At 40.2% G+C, this 23,429-nt stretch overlaps 1 protein-coding gene across 3 annotated transcripts in view; it reads left to right on the top strand.

Annotated features, from left to right (window-relative positions):
• Positions 1–23,429, top strand: part of lsamp (limbic system associated membrane protein) — a 638,149-nt gene that overhangs the window by 450,264 nt on the left and 164,456 nt on the right. For 2 of the 3 annotated variants that reach the window (XM_034114584.1, XM_034114583.1), the window contains exon 1: positions 19,285–19,719. In XM_034114584.1, coding sequence (XP_033970475.1) covers positions 19,565–19,719 — 155 coding nt within the window. In that variant the 5' untranslated portion in view covers positions 19,285–19,564. Of the gene's footprint in view, positions 1–19,284; positions 19,720–23,429 lie in introns of those variants that run through there. The other variant, XM_034114585.1, reaches the window with a different exon arrangement.

Genomic DNA, 23,429 nt, shown 5'->3' with positions numbered 1-23,429 from the left:
AACACAGCAGAAACAAAAAAAGCTATTACTGTAGATTTGATTCTCTGAATAACTAGAGTAGCATATTAATGGACCTTTGTGAAAACACTGCTTATATGTTTCATATAAACGCGTGTCAGTGTGGCCTTCTTAACACTCCAAAGTGTATCTAAAAAATGTGTGATTAAAAGACAGTTCCTTGGGCAAAATAGTACTAAAGGAGTGAACCAAAAAACACACCATTGACCAACAGAGAATCAATGATTGAAGCAATTTTCATTGTATTATGAATAAATGATCTATTGCATAATGTGTTAACCTATAATCATATTTTGTGTGTATTCATTGTTCATTGTTAAATGGCATCACTCGTGGTAATCACATAATTCACTATGTGAACATCTGTTGTGCAATTATGTCACACTTGACATCTAAGTATGCATTGCAAATCCTGAAATACTGTCAAAGATCAGTGGTGTCAGGGAAAGTTGGATTTCTGTTTTCTTAGCACAATTACTACAATTCAGTTTAACCTCTTTTTGCAACATTCAAGACAGTGGTTTACAGAAAATGATGGGTCTCTGCTTCCTGTAGTTTAGCAGCTTGTGAGGGGCGGCAGAGCACTTCCTATATATTATTTATTCTAAAGTAGTTACAGTCCATCAGCTGTACTGTGAACCTCCTTCCACTGTGTGTAGCCCTTTGGGCAATGCTCAGCAGCAACACATGCTCCACCACAGAACCACAGGTCCGCCTCTTGTCTTCTCAGTGCGACCTCAATGCTGTCCTCAGTCTGTCAAACAGCAGAGCACAAAAGATGCTGACATGTCTGAGAGGTAACCTACACTTTGCTGAACATCTTTTCTCTTGAAAGCTTAGAATTGAATAACTGCACTATTTGCAACCAGATGAAACTGTGCTAGTTCTGTAAAGTATGCTAGTATATTATCAGACATTTTGTTATTTGCACTTTTCATTCAAATCAAGGCAATTTGAATTTGAAGTCAATCCTATTTTTGTTTCCTTTTTAACAATGTCAACAAAGTCTCACAAAAAGTGGAAAAATTGTAAGGGTTGTATAAAAATAATATAATAAAAAATAATTTCAGTAAAAAGTATCCATTGCCTGAAGGCACGAAAGATGGCCCTGAATTTATTTTAGGGTTGGAGGGCAACAGCTTGTTGCATCAAAACGTATCACTGCATTTTGACGAGTTTAAAAACAATGAAAACATCATTCCAACTTTGCTGTTGCTTACATGTGCTGCCAGCAAATCAGATGTTTTATATAAATTGACAATTTTTACTTCAAACATTTATTTTTGTTTCTAGAAGGCTAAGCTCTCTGTTTGCTTGAATTTCTAGGTAACCCTGATTGAATCATGAAAAATGTATAGCACTATTCTCAGACAGACAAAGGGTCAGTTGTGTGTGTGTGTGTGTGTGTGTGTGTGTGTGTGTGTGTGTGTGTGTGTGTGTGTGTGTGTGTGTGTGTGTGTGTGTGTGTGTGTGTGAGGGTGAGGGTGAGGGTGAGTGTGAGTGTGAGTGTGAGTGTGTGAGTGAGTGTGAGTGTGAGTGTGAGTGTGAGTGTGAGTGTGTGAGTGTGAGTGTGAGTGTGTGTGTGTGAGTGTGAGTGTGAGTGTGTGTGTGAGTGTGAGTGTGTGTGTGTGTCTTTCCTTTTGTTAAACAAGGAAAAGACGTATGTGGAAACTGCAGAGATGACACAATGCAGCGTCTTTTTTTCTTCTTCATATAAATATAAAAGATAAACATACCCAGAGCAATTGACCATTATTTTTCGTTCAATTTTCCCTTCATATGTTGGATTGTAGATAAATGTCCTTGTCTTGGTCAGGGCTTAAGGGGTTAATACTGTAGGTTCAGCCTTCTCCCGACAGAGATCTGGTTGGCTTGTGAATACAGTACGAGTTTTGCATTTCCTGCCAGTAAATTTCCCCTGACACAGCAATTGGATTAAACACAACAGGGCTCTCTTTGTGGAACGTCTTTGCTGTCACTTGTAAGAAGTCCACGTTTGTTCCTGGAATTGTCATGGAAAGACACTGCCAAGCACAATCTGGACCAATCGGTATTAAGATGACACAGTTTATGCAATAAAAACTAGCTCACAAATTGATATTGAATTCAGTCACAGCTTTCTCGCATCTTAGCCAATGAATATATCTCTTAAGTGTATTTATTCATTCATGTTATGCCTTGTCTGTTTGTCTTCTTTACCTGAAACCTCTGAACATACAGGGGTCATTCCTGTAAAATGCAATGGAGAAGTTTCAGGAAAGAGTGTAAACCCCATTATCATCAGCAGGCTGTCCATGCCCTTTTCACCATGAGCTGATAGCAGCAGATGGACATGCAATGTTGTTTTACACCACAAGGATGTGTGTGTGGGTGGGTGTGTGTGTGTGTGTGTGTGTGTGTGTGTGTGTGTGTGTGTGTGTGTGTGTGTGTGTGTGTGTGTGTGTGTGTGTGTGTGTGTGTGTGTGTGTGTGTGTGTGTGTGTGTGTGTGTGTGTGTGTGTGTGTGTGTGTGTGTGTGTGTGTGTGTGTGTGTGTGTGTGTGTGTGTGTGTGTGTGTCCATGATACACCTCTGGCTTCTGCAGTAACAGACGGCTCTGGGTCATTAAGGCAGGTCCAGGAATGACGAGTAATGCAGTGATGGATTATAGTGGTTGTGAATGCTGTGTGTGTGTGTGTCTGTGTGTATGTGTTTTTACGAATCAGGTCACCTCCACTCCCCCTGACCCTCCCCAGTTTCCTATACACCTTCTCTCTCCTGTGTATCCATCCTTTCCTCCTTCCCAGCAGCAGCTCCCTGCAAAGGTTATCATCACAGCGAGAGAAGAAACTACCCTTTTAAAGCCAGGAAACGCACAGAGCACATACAAACGTTTGTGTTGACCTAGCGTAGAACATTAAACAGGTTTCCGTATCGTAGCCAACTTGTGCCCAGTTACCTTTTGGTAGATAATGCACAGATACATTTGAAAGATACCTCCAGAGAGACTAGGACTACACTGTGTCATTTACTTTGTCTACAGTGCACCTGACAAAACAGTTGTGCTTTGTAATAACGCGCAGTGTATTCTGCTGTTATCTTTTTCATTTTTCTCCTTTTTTTGTGTTCATTGATAAGCAGTGTCTACCATACTGTGTGGCTGAATTTATTTTTCACACTATGATCTACTGTAAAGCTGCCTTTGTTTCCATCTGTTGGTGGAAATCTAAGCAGGTCACTTGGGTCAGGCTTAGTTGAACTGAAGGCAATCTTTAAGGCAGGAGACAGCTTTGATGACTTTGGATTATGTTGCTCTATTTAATGTGTTTTCCTTACATTCTTTTGTGATGGATTAAATAAAAAAGCCCTATATAAAAGCAATAGTAAGAAAAGTAACAATTCCAAGATGGTTAGCCTGCCATGTGAGTACTCCAATGTTCTATATTTTTATCCAATCCTTGTCTCTCTGTATGTAACATCCCATGTAGAAGAGTTCACTTCTTTCAGCCCTTAGACATGTCTTTATAAAGTGCCAACAACCTCTCCCAACAATAGGCTAACCTGCAGCCTAATGGGCAAAACACAGAATAAAGTCTGCCTCAATCATTCTTGTCAAGCTTAAAAGCAGTGACTGCATGATAAAAAGTGACTTAGATAGTCCCTTAACATTTCAATCAACTCGGAGCTTCTCCTAATTGGATTTTGGTGGTTGGACAGTAGAGGACATGGTTAAGTGGTCTTTTAGCGAACACATCAAACTGAAACTATATAAATGATTTGGACAAAAATGGGATTGAAAAATGAAGGGAATGAATCTCGCGTCCCAGTGCAAGATGTTTCAACAAGATAACTGACCTCAATATCTGTCTTTAAGACATTTAATCATAGATTGCTGGAAACTCTCTCCAGCACGATGACAATAAATCGTATTATTCTGACTACAGTTCTCCCTCTAACTTTTCATCTTCATACATGTTCCTGTTGTTGTGATATCATTCCAAAGATCATGAAGTCATATTTGATTTAACATTGAAATGTAACAAACAAAGGCATTTATGTGTACATTGTGTTTCCAAATTCCAATCAATTATCTGTACCTCTGACCTGGAGAAAGTCATTCATTAAATACTGCAGTTCTCTCTGTTTCAACCATTTCTCAGTACTATTCAGTCCATGTCCGAGTAGTTAGAAATGCTGCAGCAATGGTTTTAACAATGTCAAAAAGGGGACCCCAGTGTTTCCATGTTCACCTCCCTTCACTGGCTTCTTAGCTGCAAAAAAGTCAAAGGCATAAATCCTATTTATTCTGAAGCATTTGGTGATTGGTGTCTTTGTGCAATTTGGATAACAGGATTATTATAGTTTCATTATCTCATTTGATTTGTATGCTTGTCTCTTTTCTTGTGTTCTTATTTTCCCACTCAGCTGTTAAGCACTTTGATTGAATGTATAACGTGCATGAATTAGGGGGGAGATACTATTTTCACTTTGGGCCTCATAATGTTATTTAAATGGGACAATGTGAGACGTTTTGAGGGGAAATGCCTTATTGGACTACTAACAACTTATCTGAAACCTGACAAAGGATATGAACTACAAGGGGTCACACAGCAATGCGTTATATTTTAAAAACATATTTTTGTTTTGTGCAAAATCTTACGTTGAAAAGTAAATAGTAACCAAAGGCTTTCGGATTGAAACATGTATTTCCCACTGAAATGGAGTGAAATATACAATATGGATGTACTTATGCATATATAAGTTAATGTATGAGACATATTTGCACTTGTTGTTGCCTGGTTAAGTGAAACCAGACTGGTGGCATGATCATTATGAGCGAGCAAGTCAGGACTGAGCAGAGAGCCGAGGGGTGTCTCGGTTGAATAGGCCACCTCATAAATGCATTCTCGGTGACAAATATTCAGAGAAAGCACATAGGAGAATGCAGTGTTATTTTCATCATCTATATTTATGACAAAAACCGCAGTATTGTAAGCATGGCTAAATCAGCCACCAGGGGAATACTGACCAATTGGAACAATGGGGAGCTGCCTGGTGGCACTGATATGAAAAAAATAAATCTCCATGCAATTTTGTTTTCTTGACTGGTTGGATAGCTACTTCATACTTAATATATTTGTGTGTGTTTGCACATAATATGCATGTGGTCATAACTTTGTGACATCCTTTCCCTCATCTCAACTCACCAGTTTTTACTTTGGTACATTCCACTCTTCACATTGAATGCTGAGCTGACAGTCTTCTGTATACATATGTGAAAATAGGTACAGGATAGTATTGTGCTGCCTTCAAGGCTCTGGTTGGAGAATCAGACTTTCAACTGGACCACACATACAGTACAACAAGTACAATATTTGGGGAATTTAACATTTACAATAAAAACATTTCACTAAAACAGGTTTGTATTTAGGTTTTGTAGCTTTTAGTACAGTATATGCAGTTAAAATATTTACCATGGTCTATACAAATACACTACCAGAGTGTAGGGGCTCTCTGTCAGTCATTTTGCAAAAGATGCAGCAAATACAGATTTGCTCATTTGCTCTGTCTATTTTAATTTTACACAAAATTCATATTCATATTTTTGTAACTCAACTTAAATAATATATATCAGTCTTTTTGACAGTTATGTGACTCTTTTTAGGCCCCTAGGGACGCCTAGAATATAATCTGTTGTCTGTGCATGTTAATGTGTTAGTGTGATGAAAGTTAAGCATGAATTGCTTTTTTTTTAAATGTGGTTTGGGTTGCTCCAGCTGCTTGTAAACCTTTTACAAAGTAATTATGTAAATTGTTGATAAAAAAAGAAATCCCTACCTGAGAACTGAACAATGCTTAAATTAGAGATTCAATACCTGTAGCAATTATACAGTAGTGTCTAAATATTTAGCATGATTTTAGAAAATACAGGATTGCTTGAAAATACAGAGCACAGTAACAAACTGGGCAAAGTGGAATCCTCTGAAGGAGTGGTGTGCAAGGTTCTGTTGGATCTTGGATATTTGATAGTAAAACAATGGATGTTAGGTTGGAATGGAGACTCTGAATCTATTGCAGAGGAAACATGACAGTTTACACCATCTCAAGACCAACAGAGAAGATCTAGTGCCACGAGGGGTCTTAAGGGAGCTTAGCCCCCTCAGTTATATTCCCCCAATCCTATTTGAGCGTTATGTATCTATTTTTATTGTTTCCTGTTGATGTCATGTGTACTGAGTGCTGCGAGGGGGGATTGATCAACAGACAGAATGCTTCACTTAGTTTGATTTCTAAGCCTGCTTGGTCTAAATACAGAAGGTAGATACATATAAAAAGAGAAAGACGGACAAAATAGTGCTGCAATCTGCAAACTGCTGTATTAAAAGAGAATCATTAATTAATTAAAAATGTATTTAGGCTCTAACTGTGCTACTTTGCTTATTCTCTTATAAATAAATGTGCTCTTTGATGTTTAAAAAACAGCAGCATTATGCTGTTGTTATTTTGCGTTTCTGAGGCTATTGGTATGTTTGTTTGTTTTCAAATTCTACCTGTCCCGTCAGTCACTTCATCCTGGCTCAAGGCAACAGCAGTTGTTTTTAATTTAATGTTTTTTAATCACTATACACAACATATGGATATTGATTAGCTATTCACTAATTGCATATTAACAGGAGTACTAAATCATGATGCACATGAAGCATCCTAAACCCCTGAAGAGACACGAACATGGTGGCCCTCAAGCAATACATAAAACTTCATGCAATTGTTCCAATATGTTACCACCAACTAATTGTATCTACTTTTGCCAGATGTCTGTAAAGTCACACTTTATTTGACCAGGAATGCGATTTGAAAGCCAATGAAGTCATCTCTTTGAAGTGAATGAGGGGGCCAGTGCACTTTTTTTTGATGCAGTGCAGTTATATGTCTGAACACAGCCAAAGGGGTACAAGGATTCTAGTAGGATGGTACATTTCTTGGAGAGTAGTACCCTAATGTTGCCTGTGGCCGGGATGTGAACACACTTCACAATACTGTTGAGCTTCTTGGATTATAAAGCAGTGTTGTGGCTGATATTTGAAGGTGGTGAAGATCCCTTGGGTGCAGTATAGTAACAGGCTTGTCATTCCTTTACTGTACACATGTAGCCTGTAATTCACCAGAGAGAGAAATATTCATTTCCGTCAAGCGAGGTTTAGGGAGCATTTCCAGTTTCGACGTAGTTATTACATTATGAAATGTGGCTATTATCTCAAGCCCCCTGCAGTGTCCCTTAAACATCTAATAAGCAATGAGTCATTCAAGGTTTTATGTTGTTATTGACTTTTGTGGCTTGTGTCATTTCTTCCCACATAATTATGTACTCAGCCCTATAGCCTCCCTCCTATGCCTCTGTTTCTGAGGGTAATAAATGCAGATGAAAACGTGTTTATGATGATGAAGAAGATGATGAGCATGTAAAGAAAAAATATGATGAAAAGATAAAAAGCAATATGACTTAGGGAGGAAATGTGTAGAGAAGAAGAACATGAGGATGAGCCACAAGGGAAGAATACAATGAGAAATATGCAACAACTGCCTGCAATTACTGTGCCTTCTTGTCCATGGCTCCCCAATTAAGAGAACAGAGGGAGAAAGCAGATTAGTTAGGAGGGCCTGGAGATAGGCCTGTGGCTCTCCAGCCCTTAGCGAGAATTTCATCCAGAGAATTGCTCTCTGTTCATACAAAACAATGAGGGGGTGTACATTATTCATCTCCGGGAGAGAGAAACAGAGAGGCAGCGGGAGTAAAGGGATATAGAAGAACTTGAGTGGGGGTGGAGAGATAAGATGTGGATGCACACAAGACTGCTTAGGAAAAGAACAATGTAGGTGTGTGCGTGCCTGTGTGTGTCTGTACTCTCCTCCTAAGGGCCCTTCTACATTTTTGGGTTTGGTAAAGCTGATTGAGAAATTATCATGTGGGTTTTCAGCAACATCGCACATCGCTTAAATCCTTTTCAACACACATTCTCAGCCTTTCTTCCTGCCAATCACATGATTTGTGTTAGCCATAATGGTGCTGCGAGCTTGGCACGAACAAACAGTGATGCAAGAAGATTATGTTTGCTTCCAGTTACATTTACATTTAGTTAAAAATAGCGTTTTGATAACTCACGCAATGAAATAAATAAATGTAATCCTCAAATAACTTTATGTCAATAAATGTCGCTCAGTGAATGAGTGTAGTGTGAAGGGATGTTTAAGTCTGGAAGGTACTTGACCTTGTTGTTAGATTTTCCAGGAGCCTCTAAACTAAGAATCATATCAGATGCATTTAAAAAGCTGTGGCTCTGTTGTGGGATCGATACATAACTCAGTCCCAGCAGGGGGTTTCCTGTGAGCGGGAAATATACATTGTTGAGATTTGCTCACATGATGATCCCATGGGAGATTTGAGGGTTTACTGTACATGCTGCCTGGGTATATATTAGGTTAATATTATGGATGTACATGTGGTATATTGGGATTCATTGCAGCCTTTTGTTTCAAGGTTAGGCACGGCAACTTTAAATATATTTATAGATACGCATTTTTAAAGCGACAAAGCATGTCGCTTTTTATCCTATGCATCTGTTCAATTAGGATCACTCTCAACTTTGGTGTACATTGTTTTTTTCAATAGCTCTCATCTAAAATGAGATGAGAAAGAAATATTCACCTGAAAAATCAATATCCGAGAAATACAAATATGTTTAAACCTTACCTTGAATGATCCTGATGAAAAGTAGCAGATACAAATTAAAGGATTGTGTGTCTCTGATGTGGTTTTGCCTGCTGTGAGCTTCCCTGACTGAGTGCGTTTGGCTGTGTTTTAATGTTTTCTTGTCAATTTGCCAAATCTATTCCTGTTCATTTCTGTCCAACAAGCAGTCATCTCGTGGGGTAACTCTGTCAAAACAATATGTAATTTATGTATCAATATCACTTTAGTCAAGTATCTCACACTATTTTGTGTCAAGATCTCTGAAATATCTGTTGAAGTTTGCAAGATGTAATTAAAAAAGAATACTTTTCTGCATAAATGAGGCAATTTCACACCATTGCTTTTAATTTATGTAGACAGTCCCTCAGAGTCATGTGTGCGCAAACTCCCCTAATTAGTCATCCTTCACGTCTTGAAAGGCATCCCATAATTTAGCAGATGATTTGTAAAAAGGAACAACACGTCAAGTGAAGAGTGGTAACGTGGCTGTTTGCATGGATTTAATCTTGTAATGACTCATACAGTTGCCTTGTGTTAGTTAGGATAAGCTCCTTCGATCTCTCAGGCTGCCCATCCTTGAACTTTTACAAAGAATTCATTTCCTCACCCCGTAGATCTCACCTTGAACATCACTGCTGCAGCTAAACAAATCCTCCTCAGTATGGCCTCTCAACGCCTGAACTCTTTAATAGAACTGAATAGAAAGAGGAGGGGTGACCATCAGGGCCAACGCAAAGCATTCCTTAGCAAGAAGATTGAGAAGCTGTTGTTTGTGTGTGTGTGGAGGGTTGTAGAGGCAGTGCAGGAGATGGAAAGTGCACAGTTGTGGAAAGTTTAGGTTCAACATTTGGCAATCTACATATACATGATGGTGTGACTCACAGGATGTTGGGCTTTCCTGACATTGGCACACAATGACCTTTAATGTAATTGCTCTGCCTTATATCATGGCATATGTTGTGAGAGCAAAGGAGTAATGACACAGTCAGAGGCTCAGATAGTTTTTCACTATAACCGCGTTCACACGAAGTACTTTGCCGTATTTAGTGCCGGCACTCAGAGCCCCGGCACTTATGACCCCAGGGCATTTAGTACAGATCGCGTTCACACCGGAGTACTTTTCCCTGAGGGAAGATTACGCAAATGAGCCGCTGACGTCACTTCGTCTTCTTCTGCTTTGGGTTTACTGGCAGGCCGCAAACAACTTCACGGCGTATACTGCCACCCGGAGTCCCCGGCCGGAAGTCCCCGGAGTTGGGGACTGGCTTCAGTAGAAGCTGCTGGGACTCCCAGCAGCTTCTACTGAAGCCTTCCGAGTAAATCGCCAGAACGCCGACACCTCCTCATCTCCACCGCTCCCATGTTTTATTTTGTGTTGCCATAAGTTAGCCTCTCTGCGTTTGTGCGCTGGGCGAATGCTAATGCTAATAATGCTAATGCGAGGATAATAAAATGGCGGCTCTACAAAACATTTCAGAGTTGTACGGGGCGTGGTTTGCAATTCGCCCAGCCAACCAGAACTGGGGCACTTTTTTCCCCCAGGAAAGTACGATCTCTCAGCAGGCACTAAAAATGGGGGTAAAAGTTCCCGAGATGAAGTGCTCTTTTTGGTGTGAACGCGACATAAGGGGTACTAACGGAACTAAACGCGAAAAGTACGGTGAAAAGTACTCCGGTGTGAACGCAGCTAATGATTATAAGCACTGTACATCTACAGCAGAAGTTGTAACTAAGTGTATTGCTACCTCACTTAGGAAAGTTATCTTAAGAATTATAGCTGACCAAATCATGTTGGAGTTTCGACTCCATATAAAGCTCAGGAGCTATTACTAGGTTTAAATAAGCCTGAAACAAACTGAAATGAAACTTGCCTGATCCACTCAATGGTAAATATAACTCTGGGTAACATTGTTGTTCACAGAGTTATGTGCAATTACATCTTGGCCAGGTCAGCTATGGGCTAAGCACATGTTATTGAGTGTCCTTCTCTTCTTAAACACACGGGAAAAAGAAAATTCCATTACCACAAGAAAAAATAAATTCTCATGTTCATTAAGGAAATGTTGTGTTCTACCTCTGCAGATCCAAGAATGTGGTCTTTGCTGTTTGTGAGGCAGCATGAAATATTTTTTAAGTGTGGCGTGGGACCGCAACAGCTTCTGGCAATTGATGGAAACTCTGAGTAGGAGAGAAGAAAACTAAAAGGAAAACCCGTTGCTGTTTTTGAGATCACATAAGCAGATACTTACTGTTATTTTCACACAACATACGCCATCAGAGAAAACCACCATTTAGACATGATCACATTACGCGGCACAATTACTGTATAAGTTAGTCTATAGATCTCGGGTACACACTGAACACATTGGCATCTGGGGAAGGAAATCACTCTTCAACATCCAGCCGTTTACATATCAACTAGCTTGCACAAAGAAAACTACATCAGAGCATGCAGTTCAATTAGACATCTGCTCAAACACGAAACCACTCACAGGCCAGCTTAAACTTTGTCAAGGTCAGGTGTTTATGCAAAGGAGCTCTGACAGGTGGAATTTTGAGTGCTTTTTTATGAGTAATATATTTTTTGATGTTTGTTTTTTGTGTAATGCAGGTCGGTGTTACGTTAGTATAAACATACTGAAGTTATCTGGGAATGCAGATCACACTACTCTGATGTTAATCCAACCAAAAGAGAAAAAAACAACTTTCAAAAACCCATGGTGATGATTTGTCGCTTTCATCTTTTGCCAGCAAATTATAAAAAGGCAGTATTTATCTCGCGTAGAATACATTTTCAGAGAGAGATTGGTCATTCACTTATGCATGCCAGAAAGTCAGTGCTTTTAGCAAAACATATTTTGCAGGTGAATTGGATCAAATTCACGGCAGAAATCTTTTCTGTCTCAACTTAGAAATACATATAATTTTAGCATGTTGTCTACAATGTAACTACCTTTGCATTGTTTTATTTTTCTGCTGACAGATGGAGAGCAAGAGGCTTCAGGCCGAGGTGTGAGTGTGTGTGTGTGTGTGTCGGTGGTGATACAGTATACTGCTGAGTTTGTTGCTGGGTATTCTCTTTCCTGCGTATCATGCATTTTTCTGCCAAGACTCAGGTTTTGATAGAGATGCCAGGGCAAATTATGCATTCACTCCTTTTTTTATGAAGAGAAGAAAACTCATTCTCTTTTAATCTCTTATCTCAGTGTTTTTGTCCCGCACACACACCAACATGCACATACTGTGTGTGTGTGTGTGTGTGTGTGTGTGTGTGTGTGTGTGTGTGTGTGTGTGTGTGTGTGTGTGTGTGTGTGTGTGTGTGTGTGTGTGCGTGCGTGCGTGCATGTGTTAGATGAGTACATTCGTGCTGCAGTAAACCTGCTGGTTGGCAAACGGTAGCAGGTATCCAGGCCTCAGCTTGTAGGGGTCAAATGTCATCTGTACTGACACAATGCATACCTTTACATACTCTATATATGCAGTATACTGTATTTCTAGATACATTTGCATCCATGTACATTCTACATGCAATATGACATTACAGCGTACATGTTGTTGAACATACGGGCGACTGTGGCTGTGAGGGAGTGCGTCTTTCAACCAGAAAGTTGTGGGCTCGATCCCATAATGTGCAGTCAACATGTCGATATATCCTTGGGCAGGTTACTTAGCCCTGAGTTGCTCCCGAGGGCATGGCCAACGGTGTATGAATGTGTATGAATGTGTATGAATGAAAGTCCCCTAAAGCAAGTGGTACTGCACTCTATGAATGAGGTGTGAATGACTCGTAGTATGTAAAACGCTTCGAGTGGTCAAAAAGACCTGGTAAAGCGCTATTAAAGTACAGTCCATGTACCCTTTGAACCAGCATTATTTTGTTGTGTGTGTGTGTGTGTGTGTGTGTGTGTGTGTGTGTGTGTGTGTGTGTGTGTGTGTGTGTGTGTGTGTGTGTGTGTGTGTGTGTGTGCGTGCGTGCGTGTGCGTGTGCGTGTGCGTGTGCGCGTGTGCGTGTGCGCGTGTGCGTGTGCGTGTGTGTGTGTGTGTGGGGGGGGGCAGCATGATTGGCTAATGCAACCTACTCTAGCTTGACACAGAATGTATTTGGCCGGGAAAAGAAACACGATCTGAAGGGCGAACCTGGCTCATTGCTCTTCTATAAGAGAACAGTGAGGGTTGTTTGTGTTCATGCAGAGGATAGAGCACAATGGAGGTAGGTGAAGAATCAGAATCCCCTTATCGATCCTCTTCTTGAAACTTTCTGCACTTTTTGCTTTATAGGCCATTATTGATTCTGGACCCAAGGACTGGGAACGCACAATCCAGAGTGTTTCCCAATATTACAAAAAAAAACACAAAACAGCAAACACTTATTCATTTCAAATTGAATTCGTTTTTTAGTATCTCTGCCAGTGTCAGTCTGTATGACCATCTGTGGGTACTTATAAACCTTTTTCAGGAACAGCTGATATGGATTCCTTTCATTTTGGCACAGACATCCACTTGGACTCAAGGGATGAACTGATTATGTTTTGATGGGCAATGGTTTAAGCTCACAACACCTCACATCTGTCCCCTTTTTTCTAAAGGTGAAACCTTGAGAATGCCAGAATCCAAAATATGTACATTGACACAAACATTACATTTGATTGTCCCAATATATTGTGACATTATACTGTAGGTTTTGACCATCACTTGGTCTTCGGCTGAGTCAGGTTATGGAGTTGAAAACGTATTTTCACTCAGACAAATGTTCTTCTCAAGATATACCGACTACTTACAATTTTAACATGTGTGAAGATATGTAAGTCTGTCTTCGCCTCCACGTTGCTCCTCCTACTGTGACTTCCATCTGTGGACATTATTTAGAGAACAGACTTGGAGACACTCTAATTTGCACTCAGTGTGATATGTGACACCAGTTTAAAAGCCTGTGAAATTACATAGTTTGTTAGATTTAGTATCAACAATTGTTTGGGGGGTCTCCTTCTTTGTGCAGGTCATAATGGTGTTTGTAGAAAGTCCATTATATTACTATATCATTTTCTGTGGTAACATCTACTAAACTATTGACTAAGTAGTGATTTCCTGTCTCAGCCCTTCATCCAACTGCACAGGACTGTTGTGGAGATCCAGCATAACACAACAGGAAAGAATGAAACAGAGAGGAATCAATAAAACACAAACACAGATATAGCTGATAAGTAATTATTATTTAGTTGTTGCAACAAACAAACAATAATGGGAATCACATCACCTGCTGCCACAGCAGCCAATCGCGGAAATGCCCCCCAGAACAGAAGAAACACAGGGCTAGATATACTTTTCTAAATGACACACGAACATGTTCCCCAAACATGTTTAACACACACACATTTTATCATGCAGCCAACCACACAAATGTCACATGCTTTTCTCTCTGAAAGCTATACCTGAATATGTTTAAACGTCATCATCTTATGACATCTTTAGGATTAGTTAACTAACAAAGGTTAACTGTTTTTATAACCCGAGGCCTTCTCTGAACTTCCTTACCCTCGGTGTCAGCTCACTTAAAATGAATACATCTATTGATAATTCAGAACGACCATTGTCTCTCTAACTGTGTGTGACCCAACTCAGTAACACACATCATATAGCTTTGCATGTGATCTCTAATAAATATCAGAAATACGCTGTATTAAACATTCTGCCATAACAGGACTAACAGGTGTTTCTAATTTTCGCTTATTTTCTTTGTAAATGTACTAACATCTAGTTTATGTGTCAAACAAGCAGTAATCCTTGACATAGAGGGGTAACTTCTATGGCACACCTTATTGTGCAATGTTTTTGATGGAACTATGAAGTCACAATGCGGTACAGTGCAAGAAAAACAAAAAATAAATGTCTGTCACTATAAATGTGCCATTGTTTATTTATTATTTAATGCAACACTTGTTGAGTGTTATTAGTGCCTTTCTTAAAGTTAGAGGTGTAGCAGAAAGAAGAGGAGATATCTTGTTTTGTAGTTCTTTGTATAGGTCAAGCTCCAAAACAAATGAATCCAATGCTTCCCATAATATAATCGAATAGTGTCTTAGACCCTTGCTGCCTTGTGAAAAACTATTTCTTACAAAAACAAAGTTTCCAGGTTGTAATGCAAGCCTGTTATAAAATGATTAGCAATTTTAACATCTGAAATGAAGGAAGTGCTTAATTTAATGGACAAGAAACATTGACACGAGCACACTGTATATTTTTCGATTTTGCACATATCCCCATAGATGTCTGAATGAATGCACTGATACAGAGAAGGACAACAGATCATGGGAACTATGCAGGAATGATGAATCCATGTGAAACTGATGAAATCCAGTTCATTTTGTGGTGTAATAAAGTAATGTGAAGGGAGGCAAGATTACAGTAAGCCTTCCTGATGTCTTTCTACCACACCACATCGTTGTTTTCAATTGCAAAGGGCTGGCTTTGTGAGACAAACGGCAGCACAAACGAATTAGTCTGATAAAGTACGCAGAACAGCCATTATAAATCATCCATCACATGCTGGCTGTAGCTCACTTGAAGTAGACTGAAGAGCAAATTATTGTAACCAAATGCTATGGTCTATTCTTCCACTGTAATCACATCAGAGAGCTTGCGTTTTCACACAGCATGAAACTGCAGTTCTATTATGAGATCATTAGTAATACTTATTAGCGATACAATTTCCCCAGAAAGAAAGCTTATTGGACCGTCTACCTTTTGTTGGCTACTTCAAACAAAAATGTATATTGTATACAAAAATGTAATGATTCTGCTTATCCAAGGTTGCTCAGAATAATACAAACTATACTATACTTGGAGTGGATCACATCAGTCCGGTTCTGAAAACTTTACATTGGCTTCCAGTCGGCCAAAGAATTGATTTGAAAGTACTATTGCTAGTTTTTAAATCATTACATGGTTTAGGACCAACGTATATTGTTGAACTCCTACACAATTACGAGCCATCAAGGTGCCTCAGGTCTTCTGGGACGGGTCTGCTATCGGTTCCGAGAGTAACAACCAAACATGGAGAGGCAGCATTTAGCTATTATGCCCCGACACTCTGGAACAAACTACCCAAATCATGCACGTCCGCAGAAACACTTACCATTTTTAAATCAAGACTAAAAACATATCTCTTTACCGCTGCTTTTAATTGAGCTGCTCATATTCGAACTACAGTATGCCTTTTAAACATGTATTGTATACCTGTGGTGTTTATTATTATTATTTTATTATCTTTGCTTTGTAATGCCTGTTGTAAAATGCCATTATATAATGTGTTTTTACTGTATTTATTCATAAAAAGTATTTTAATTTGTTTTGTAAAGCACTTTGAATTGTCGCGTACAGAAAAGTGCTATATAAATAAACTTGCCTTGCCTTGCTTTACTTGTCCTATATTTGTCAGTCAAGCTCTGAATCAGTAGAGTGTGTGCCAAGCCATTTTCATGCCACAGACTCATGCCTTTATTTAACATTTGCAAATGTTAAATCAACTAACTTCTCAGAAATGGTATGTGATTTCAGTTTAAAGACTGGATCTTCATTCGCCAGAGCCATTAATATTCATTTATTTCTGCTATTCTGAGTTCCTCCTCTTTGATCGGTGGGGCCATGCAGAGTTGCTCTGCTGGAGTTATTATGACTAATGACATGGGGAGAATGTCAGGGCACCTCGTAATATTTGATAATAAAATGACTATGGTAGCTGCCCTTTGACGCAGACCTTCTGTAAAAATGTTTACAATAGGCACATATTGCTAAAAAATATTGAAAACATTTACAGATCTCAATCCAGGATAAATGAACTCAGTGTGATTTACAATGCGGTGTGATTCCCCCGTAGATACTGTAAGTGCGAAGCAGCAGAGACATACTTTCTAGATATTAAATTATTCTATGGTGTATTTTAATAATATCACCACCTGGGGCATTCCTTGCTCTCACCTCCCCAGGTTGAACTACACAGAGTTTAAGGAAGAAGTTAATTTCCTAAACAGTGTTGTTTCTTAATTAAATTGTCACATACTGCACTACTTTCCATAGAAGATACAGCTATTAAGGACTTCTCCTCAATGTTTGACATTTGCATATTTTTTGTAGAATATTTGTTATCTGTATTGCAGTGTACATATTTTTTAAGCATGCAACTATAATCAATCCTGAATCATATCGACAAATAAGCTGTATCAGCAAAGCACCAAATTCAATTTGAATGTAATCTCACCTCAGTGCTTATAGTAGTAGTGTGTGTGTGTGTGTGTGTGTGTGTGTGTGTGTGTGTGTGTGTGTGTGTGTGTGTGTGTGTGTGTGTGTGTGTGTGTGTGTGTGTGTGTGTGTGTGTGTGTGTGTGTGTGTGTGTGTGTGTGTGTGTGTGTGTGTGTGTGTGTGTGTGTGTGTGTGTGTGTGTGTGTGACTAGCCTTTTGTTAGGAACTGGTTAAAGCTGCTTTCTTTCCCTCCTTCATCTCTCTGCATACAAGATTCCCACTAATTTCTAAGATCACTGACAGACTTCTGATCATTTTTAACAAAAAGTGAAGCTAAAAGCCATATGGGAGCCATTGCTGATTAAATCTGTATGCAGAAGAGCGCCTCTTCTCTCCTCTCAAGAGCCCCAGAAGTCTCTTTTTAAGTAGTACTAATGTATATGCTCTTTCATAAACTGTGCAATCTTCAAGATAGCTCAAACCTCCAAGAGCTTTGAGGAAATGTTAACATGCACTGGTTATTAAGGGCCAAGTAGGGATCCGCATCGCGAGCATCCCTCCCTGAAAACATTTTAGTGCTCCTTAATTAATGCAGCATTAGCACCTCAAAACATCCCAAATATCAATTATCTCAATGTAATTCTTTGTCAGCGATGTGCACGTTTTTCACACTGTGATTTTCTCTAATCTAGCCGTACAGCCTACATTTCACAGTAAGCTACAGCTGCTGGAGAGGCTGCTCTCAAACTGCCATTTACCTCTGATCTGGTGCTTAAAATCTGCTGAGGCTGGAAATATGGTATAACCACTGTGCACTGGTTCAATCAAGCTTCTATCGCTGTGAAGAGGATTACTCCTTGTTGTATGTGCACCAGAACAATTGCATTAAATTAAGAGATAAGGATAGATGATCACGCAACTTACTGCAATCTTATGTTCATATTTTATCATTCTACATTCAAGTGCAGTATCCATATGCAGATTATGAGTGCTAGAATTAAAACTTTATGTGCCTGATCAAAAACCAAACGCCTCCAGAGACAAAACTAAAAATGGGACCGTGCAATGAATGACAACTATTCACATTAGTATTAATGTATTTCTGAATCAAATAAAATGCTAAGTGCACTGACTTAATTGTTACTCTGCAGTTCATTAAGCACATCGCGAATGAGCATTAGATCACAGCCTATTAAGCCGGTGCTTGATTGGCAAGTGGTGAAATTGGAACCTCATTCTGCATTCACATTTTTGTTGAATGGGAAGGTAATACCTTTTCAGAACGTGTGTCCTTGCTCAGGTTTAATGTGGATGTAATTGCTTACCAAGCTACTGCCTCGTGGCAGAGCAGGCAGTCTAGACAAGAGGTCTACATTTATGGTTAAGTGCAGCTGAGCTTGCCTCATGGTCAACAGTGTTTGCGCTCTTGAATCTTTGTGTTCACTTAATTACTTTGAGTTGATAGGGGAAGGGATTTAATATGGTGAGAAAAAGGAGAACATATTTTGTGTTTTTTGTATTATGTTTCAAAACAGTGTATTGATGGGGGTTACATTAACACACAGAAGCATCTACAACAATAGCTACTGTACCTAACATCACGTTAACATAATTAAGTATACAGAAAGCCTTATGCACTGGAGGGTTCATGGTCTAATCAATGCAAATCAGCTTGGTGTGAAAATGATTGGGAGCCACTGCTCTAGAAAACTGGATACCTGTGAGCACAGTTTGTTTGAAGACTAATGGTAATGTGACACTGTGATCTGAACTGAGAAAGTGTATTTCTGCTCAGCTTCACCTCCAGGGAGTTAGGAACATACAGTTCATGGACATGTGGAACTAGTCTGGATGGTTTGTTTTCAGCATTAATATTCCCCTTTGCCACTTTCATGTCTCCTTTTGGGACTTCTGTCCATGGAGGAAGACTGCTCTCATAATATTCTTGCTCAACACCTTTTCCTTTATACAAATTATCAAAATCACTTTATTTGTTTCCTTTTTAGCCAGTATCACTCAGCTGTGTCTCACTGAAAGGGAACCTCAGGTGGTGCTGTTTGTCCTGACAACCAATAAGGGGAGATTCACAGCCAGACGGCTGGATGAGAGAGATAGAGAGAGGGAGAGAGAGAGCGAGAGAGAGAGAGGAGAGAGAGAGAGAGAGAGAGAGCGTATAGCGATAGATCTATAGAGCGCGGATATGATACTGATATAAGAAAAAGGAGATAGATCGCATCGAGATCATATCGAGGTATTGGGAGGGGAGGTATGTTAGTGGTGTTTTTTTTTTGAGGGGGACGTTTTTCTCAGACTCTGTAAAGAAGCCTGCCTCTCTCCATCGCTGTTGCTGGCTGTGCCGTCCCTTTACGCAGAAAGCATTACGCATCAGTGGACTATAGAGCGAGGACGCCGAAAATCACGGCACGTTTCCGTCCCAAAAGTATTTTAGCCCGTATCAAGTGCACTGCTTTGGAACTAGAGGCATTCTCGTTTTCCGAGAAGTGTGGGAAACTACTTCTCGTCTGTCCTTCTTTTTTCTACCCTTGGATCTATAGCTCCCGAAAAGCGCACTCCTGTGCTTTAAAATGCAAGTCGGACGCAAATCGTGTTGGAGGCAATTGCAGGCTTCGTTGTTCAGACTGCTTTGTCTTATCCCCACAGGATTCCCCGTCCGGAGTGTGGATATGCAGCGGGCCACCGACAACATCACCATCCGCCAGGGCGACACAGCGATAATAAGGTAGGAGTCGTCTTCCAACTTTTCTCTCCTCCAGTCTCCCTCCGGGTGCAAAGCAGCATCCTGCCCGCGAGCAGGCAGAGGCATGCTTCATACAGCGTAGTAAAGGAGAGCATACGTTTATTTTTGGAGGAGGATGTTTCTCCTTTTTCTGCTTAAAACTTTCTGCAAGATTATAAAGAAGTCAACTGATGATCGGATGAGAGTTTATTTGATTGCATGTCCAACTTTTATCTCACTAACCAGTCCTGACAAAACAAGAAAGCCCTTAGTATTTATTTAACATACAAAATATAATGCAAGTGACATTTTTTTCGTTGGGGTTGGGGGGTTGCATGATTGAAGCCCAGAGCTCAAACGCCCTCGCTGATGTGACGCACTGAGCACCGATGCTGTGGTCGCCCGTGCTCTCTTTTTGTAGTCGATACTTAATTCTAGAAGAGCTTGATGAAGTGCGTCACAGTGTCCGGAGATGCTGTTTGTGAATAGATCAGTGGCAAATCAGGGATCCTAGAGATGACAGGATGATGCGAGAGATCTGTTTAGTCCGGTTTAGATTTTACGCGTATGCCGTGGGATGTTTGGAAAAGATGAATTGCAGCCCGCATGTTGGTAAATGATCAGTGACTGAAATAATGTAACTCCATTCCTGTTTATGCTTGTTTAATGCCTCGTATAGTTTATGTAGGCTGTCTGAATCAAGTTGTGTTTGTTACGTGGAGTCCGTTTTGTGCAGTAATAGCCGCGCATTCCACTTAATCACTTCCCGACAATGCAAGCTGTCAACTCTCTGGTATTGTGATGCTGCTGGGCAGATGTCAGTGACCACGTGATCCGAGCCATGTGTTCGCGGCAGGCTCTAAAGGCAAGGGGATTTAGATTTGAGTCGTTTTTTTGTAAACAAGGCGCTTTGCCTCCCCCAGCCACCCCCCTCATTCTCTCTCCCCCACTCTCATAAAATGGGATGCACTGTCCAGACTCCAGTGGTATAATAGTCTGCTATCCACAGGACACTCAATCACATTGATTTTCCCTCTCCCTAACCCTTATTGTGTTCTCTCTCTCCACTTCCATGCTTTATTTACTGTACAACCTCACATTCTTGCCTAATGAGTGGGAGAATATTTACTGAAATTATGGGCTAGACCTTTAACATTTGGAGAAGCCTGCATACACAAACATACACACAAACACGTTTCCTCACATGTGCCCCAAGCTTATTGGTACACACACACACACACACACACAAACACACACACCCACCCCCACACACACACACTGACAATCTCTTTAATGGATTCCGTCTTGCAGCCAGGTGCCATCATCCATTCAGGTACCTGCTGATCACATTAGTCAATTATCTCAGTTACCGTTGAACTCACCAGGGGTCACAGCTATTTGTTTCACTTTTCAAATCCAATTGACTGTGTCTTAGCTATATTCAGCCTTTCAGACACCCGGGCCGCTTCCGTAGAGGTGCTGGGAGGCTTTGCTCTCAGTCAGAGCCAAATAATATTCCAAGAAAAAACATCCTAAATTAGCTTACTTACCATTTTCTCTGATAAATTATCCTTGAATAATTATCTGTGGTAATCAAGGTGCGTCATAATTCATGTGACGTTTCTAATGTTTCCTGCTGTGCGTTATTGATCATCTTTATTTATTGTCAGTCAGGGAACGATAAACTGCAACTCAGACCCCTGTGGCTGCATTGAAAAACACATCCATTTTTCACACCCAGTTTCCACATGACAAAAACGGGGGAGAGGGGGGAAAAAGAACAAGGGGGCTGAAATGGGAGAACTTTGCGTAGGGGTGGGAGGCCGCCGGCTAGTAATTTGTCGAGGTACACATTGTATCTGATTCTATAAGCTGGGTTTTGTGAAGGCTGAGGGGATATTGGTGACCTGGGGGTGTAATAAGGCCTGTGCTACTTTAGAGGAGCCTGTGGCTGCAGTCGTGACATTCATGGCACACGAGGAGGGATTTTGTAGTAGAGAAACAGTGTGTGGCCAAACCGCTGTGACAGAACACACAGCAGCAGGCCTCGCTGCTGTAAAGAGAAAATACATGTATTTTTTCCATGGGCCAAGAACTGTGTTATGCTGAATTAATAAGTATTCAGTATTTTCCTCTTTTTCTTAAGACTTAAAGTGGACCTATCATGCTATATTTGAATAATATAGTGTAGGACCATACCTATATAAGGCATATTTATACTTTTTTTTTTTCAAAATACCAAACAGATCATGCATTCATGCCTCATTTTGCTCAATTTGACATTTTTTAGCTCTGTTTTTGCAAGGGCAGATTATGTGAGAACAGCACCATCTACAGGCCTGGCATATGTACTACAGCGTCTCCAGCGCTTTCGAACGGCAATGGCCGTGGATGTCTCCTCCTGATTGGTGGAGTTGGCCCAATAGCCGTAGCGCCACTGTCCTGACGTCAGGACAGTGTTCAAATCTGGATCAGTTTTTATCAGATCCGTTGCAGCCCCTTTTTTAGAGATTTGGGTATGGAGGAAAATAGAGAGGGTTGTGTTTTCTGACACTTGGTGAGTTCCCTCGAACACCGGGGACACATATTCATGTATAAAAGACGTACAAAAGTGCATTTTGCATGATAGGTCCCCTTTAAGAAGACAGCATGTGAATCTAAAAGTCCCACTGTGACTCACTTTGAAAGCCATGTGTCAAAGATCTATATTAAACACTTCAAGAACCTGATTTCCATAACTACTAGTGTTGGCATAAATTGTAATGTTGACTGCTTCATTGCAAACATTGTAATCTTTCATAAAATACCCAGTTGGAAGATTAATGCATTTTATTGTAAAATGATGGCTTTGAAAAAAAATTAATAACACGATAATTTACATTTTAGTCTTGTTTTTAGTCAAGTTTGAATATATGTTATCTATATTCATATCCTTGCATTTAGTAATTTGGCCACCGTGATGGTCATTTTGACCATTTACAAAATGTGCAATAATATTCAATAACAAAAAAAGTATCCAAAGTGTCCGTATTTTAATTTAAAATGTCCTCATGTTTATATAAATTACATAAAAGACACAGACAATGTGTCAATTAACCTATTTTAGCCATACACAGACTCACTGACAGAATCCAATTTCCCACCAGACCCTATCTAAAGTGAACATAAACTAAATATGGACAAATAACACATGCAAATGTGTGTGCCTATATGGAGCAGCATTCAATGTAAATAGATTGTCACTAGCTAGTCTGCTGTCTTAAGCTCCTTACACACCAAGCCCATTTTCGGCATCGATAGATGTCGGGCCGTCGATGAGCGTCGTGTCGCCATACTCAGATTGGTGTGTACTGCCCCCGTCGTGTCTTTTCGGCCGTGCCGACTTCTTCCGCCGCGGAATCGGTAGGCTGTTGGCCAAAGAAATCACTCTGATTGGCTGTTCAGCTAGCGAATCAGTGCATGAGAAGTGAAACGGAAGTGAGGGACCCAAACAAACTATTAAGAAGGCAAATCTGAGATTTAATTTAACTCCTGCTCTCGACACAGGTTCGGGAAAGCCCCATGAGCTTCTCGTTGTAGAGTGAAAATGGAACGCACGCGCTATTTGTTGATTGTTTATATCACGCAGTCTGTTCTTCTTCTCTCGGTGTATCGCGCAGTCTGTCTTCCGGTTGTTGCTTCTTTTGAATGACGAATACACACTACCGCCGCCT

This window comes from Trematomus bernacchii, unplaced genomic scaffold, assembly GCF_902827165.1.
Source record: "Trematomus bernacchii unplaced genomic scaffold, fTreBer1.1, whole genome shotgun sequence".
Taxonomy (NCBI): Eukaryota; Metazoa; Chordata; class Actinopteri; order Perciformes; family Nototheniidae; genus Trematomus; species Trematomus bernacchii.
The sequence above is the reverse complement of the archived record's forward strand: the minus strand, read 5'-3'. Positions and strand labels throughout refer to the sequence as shown.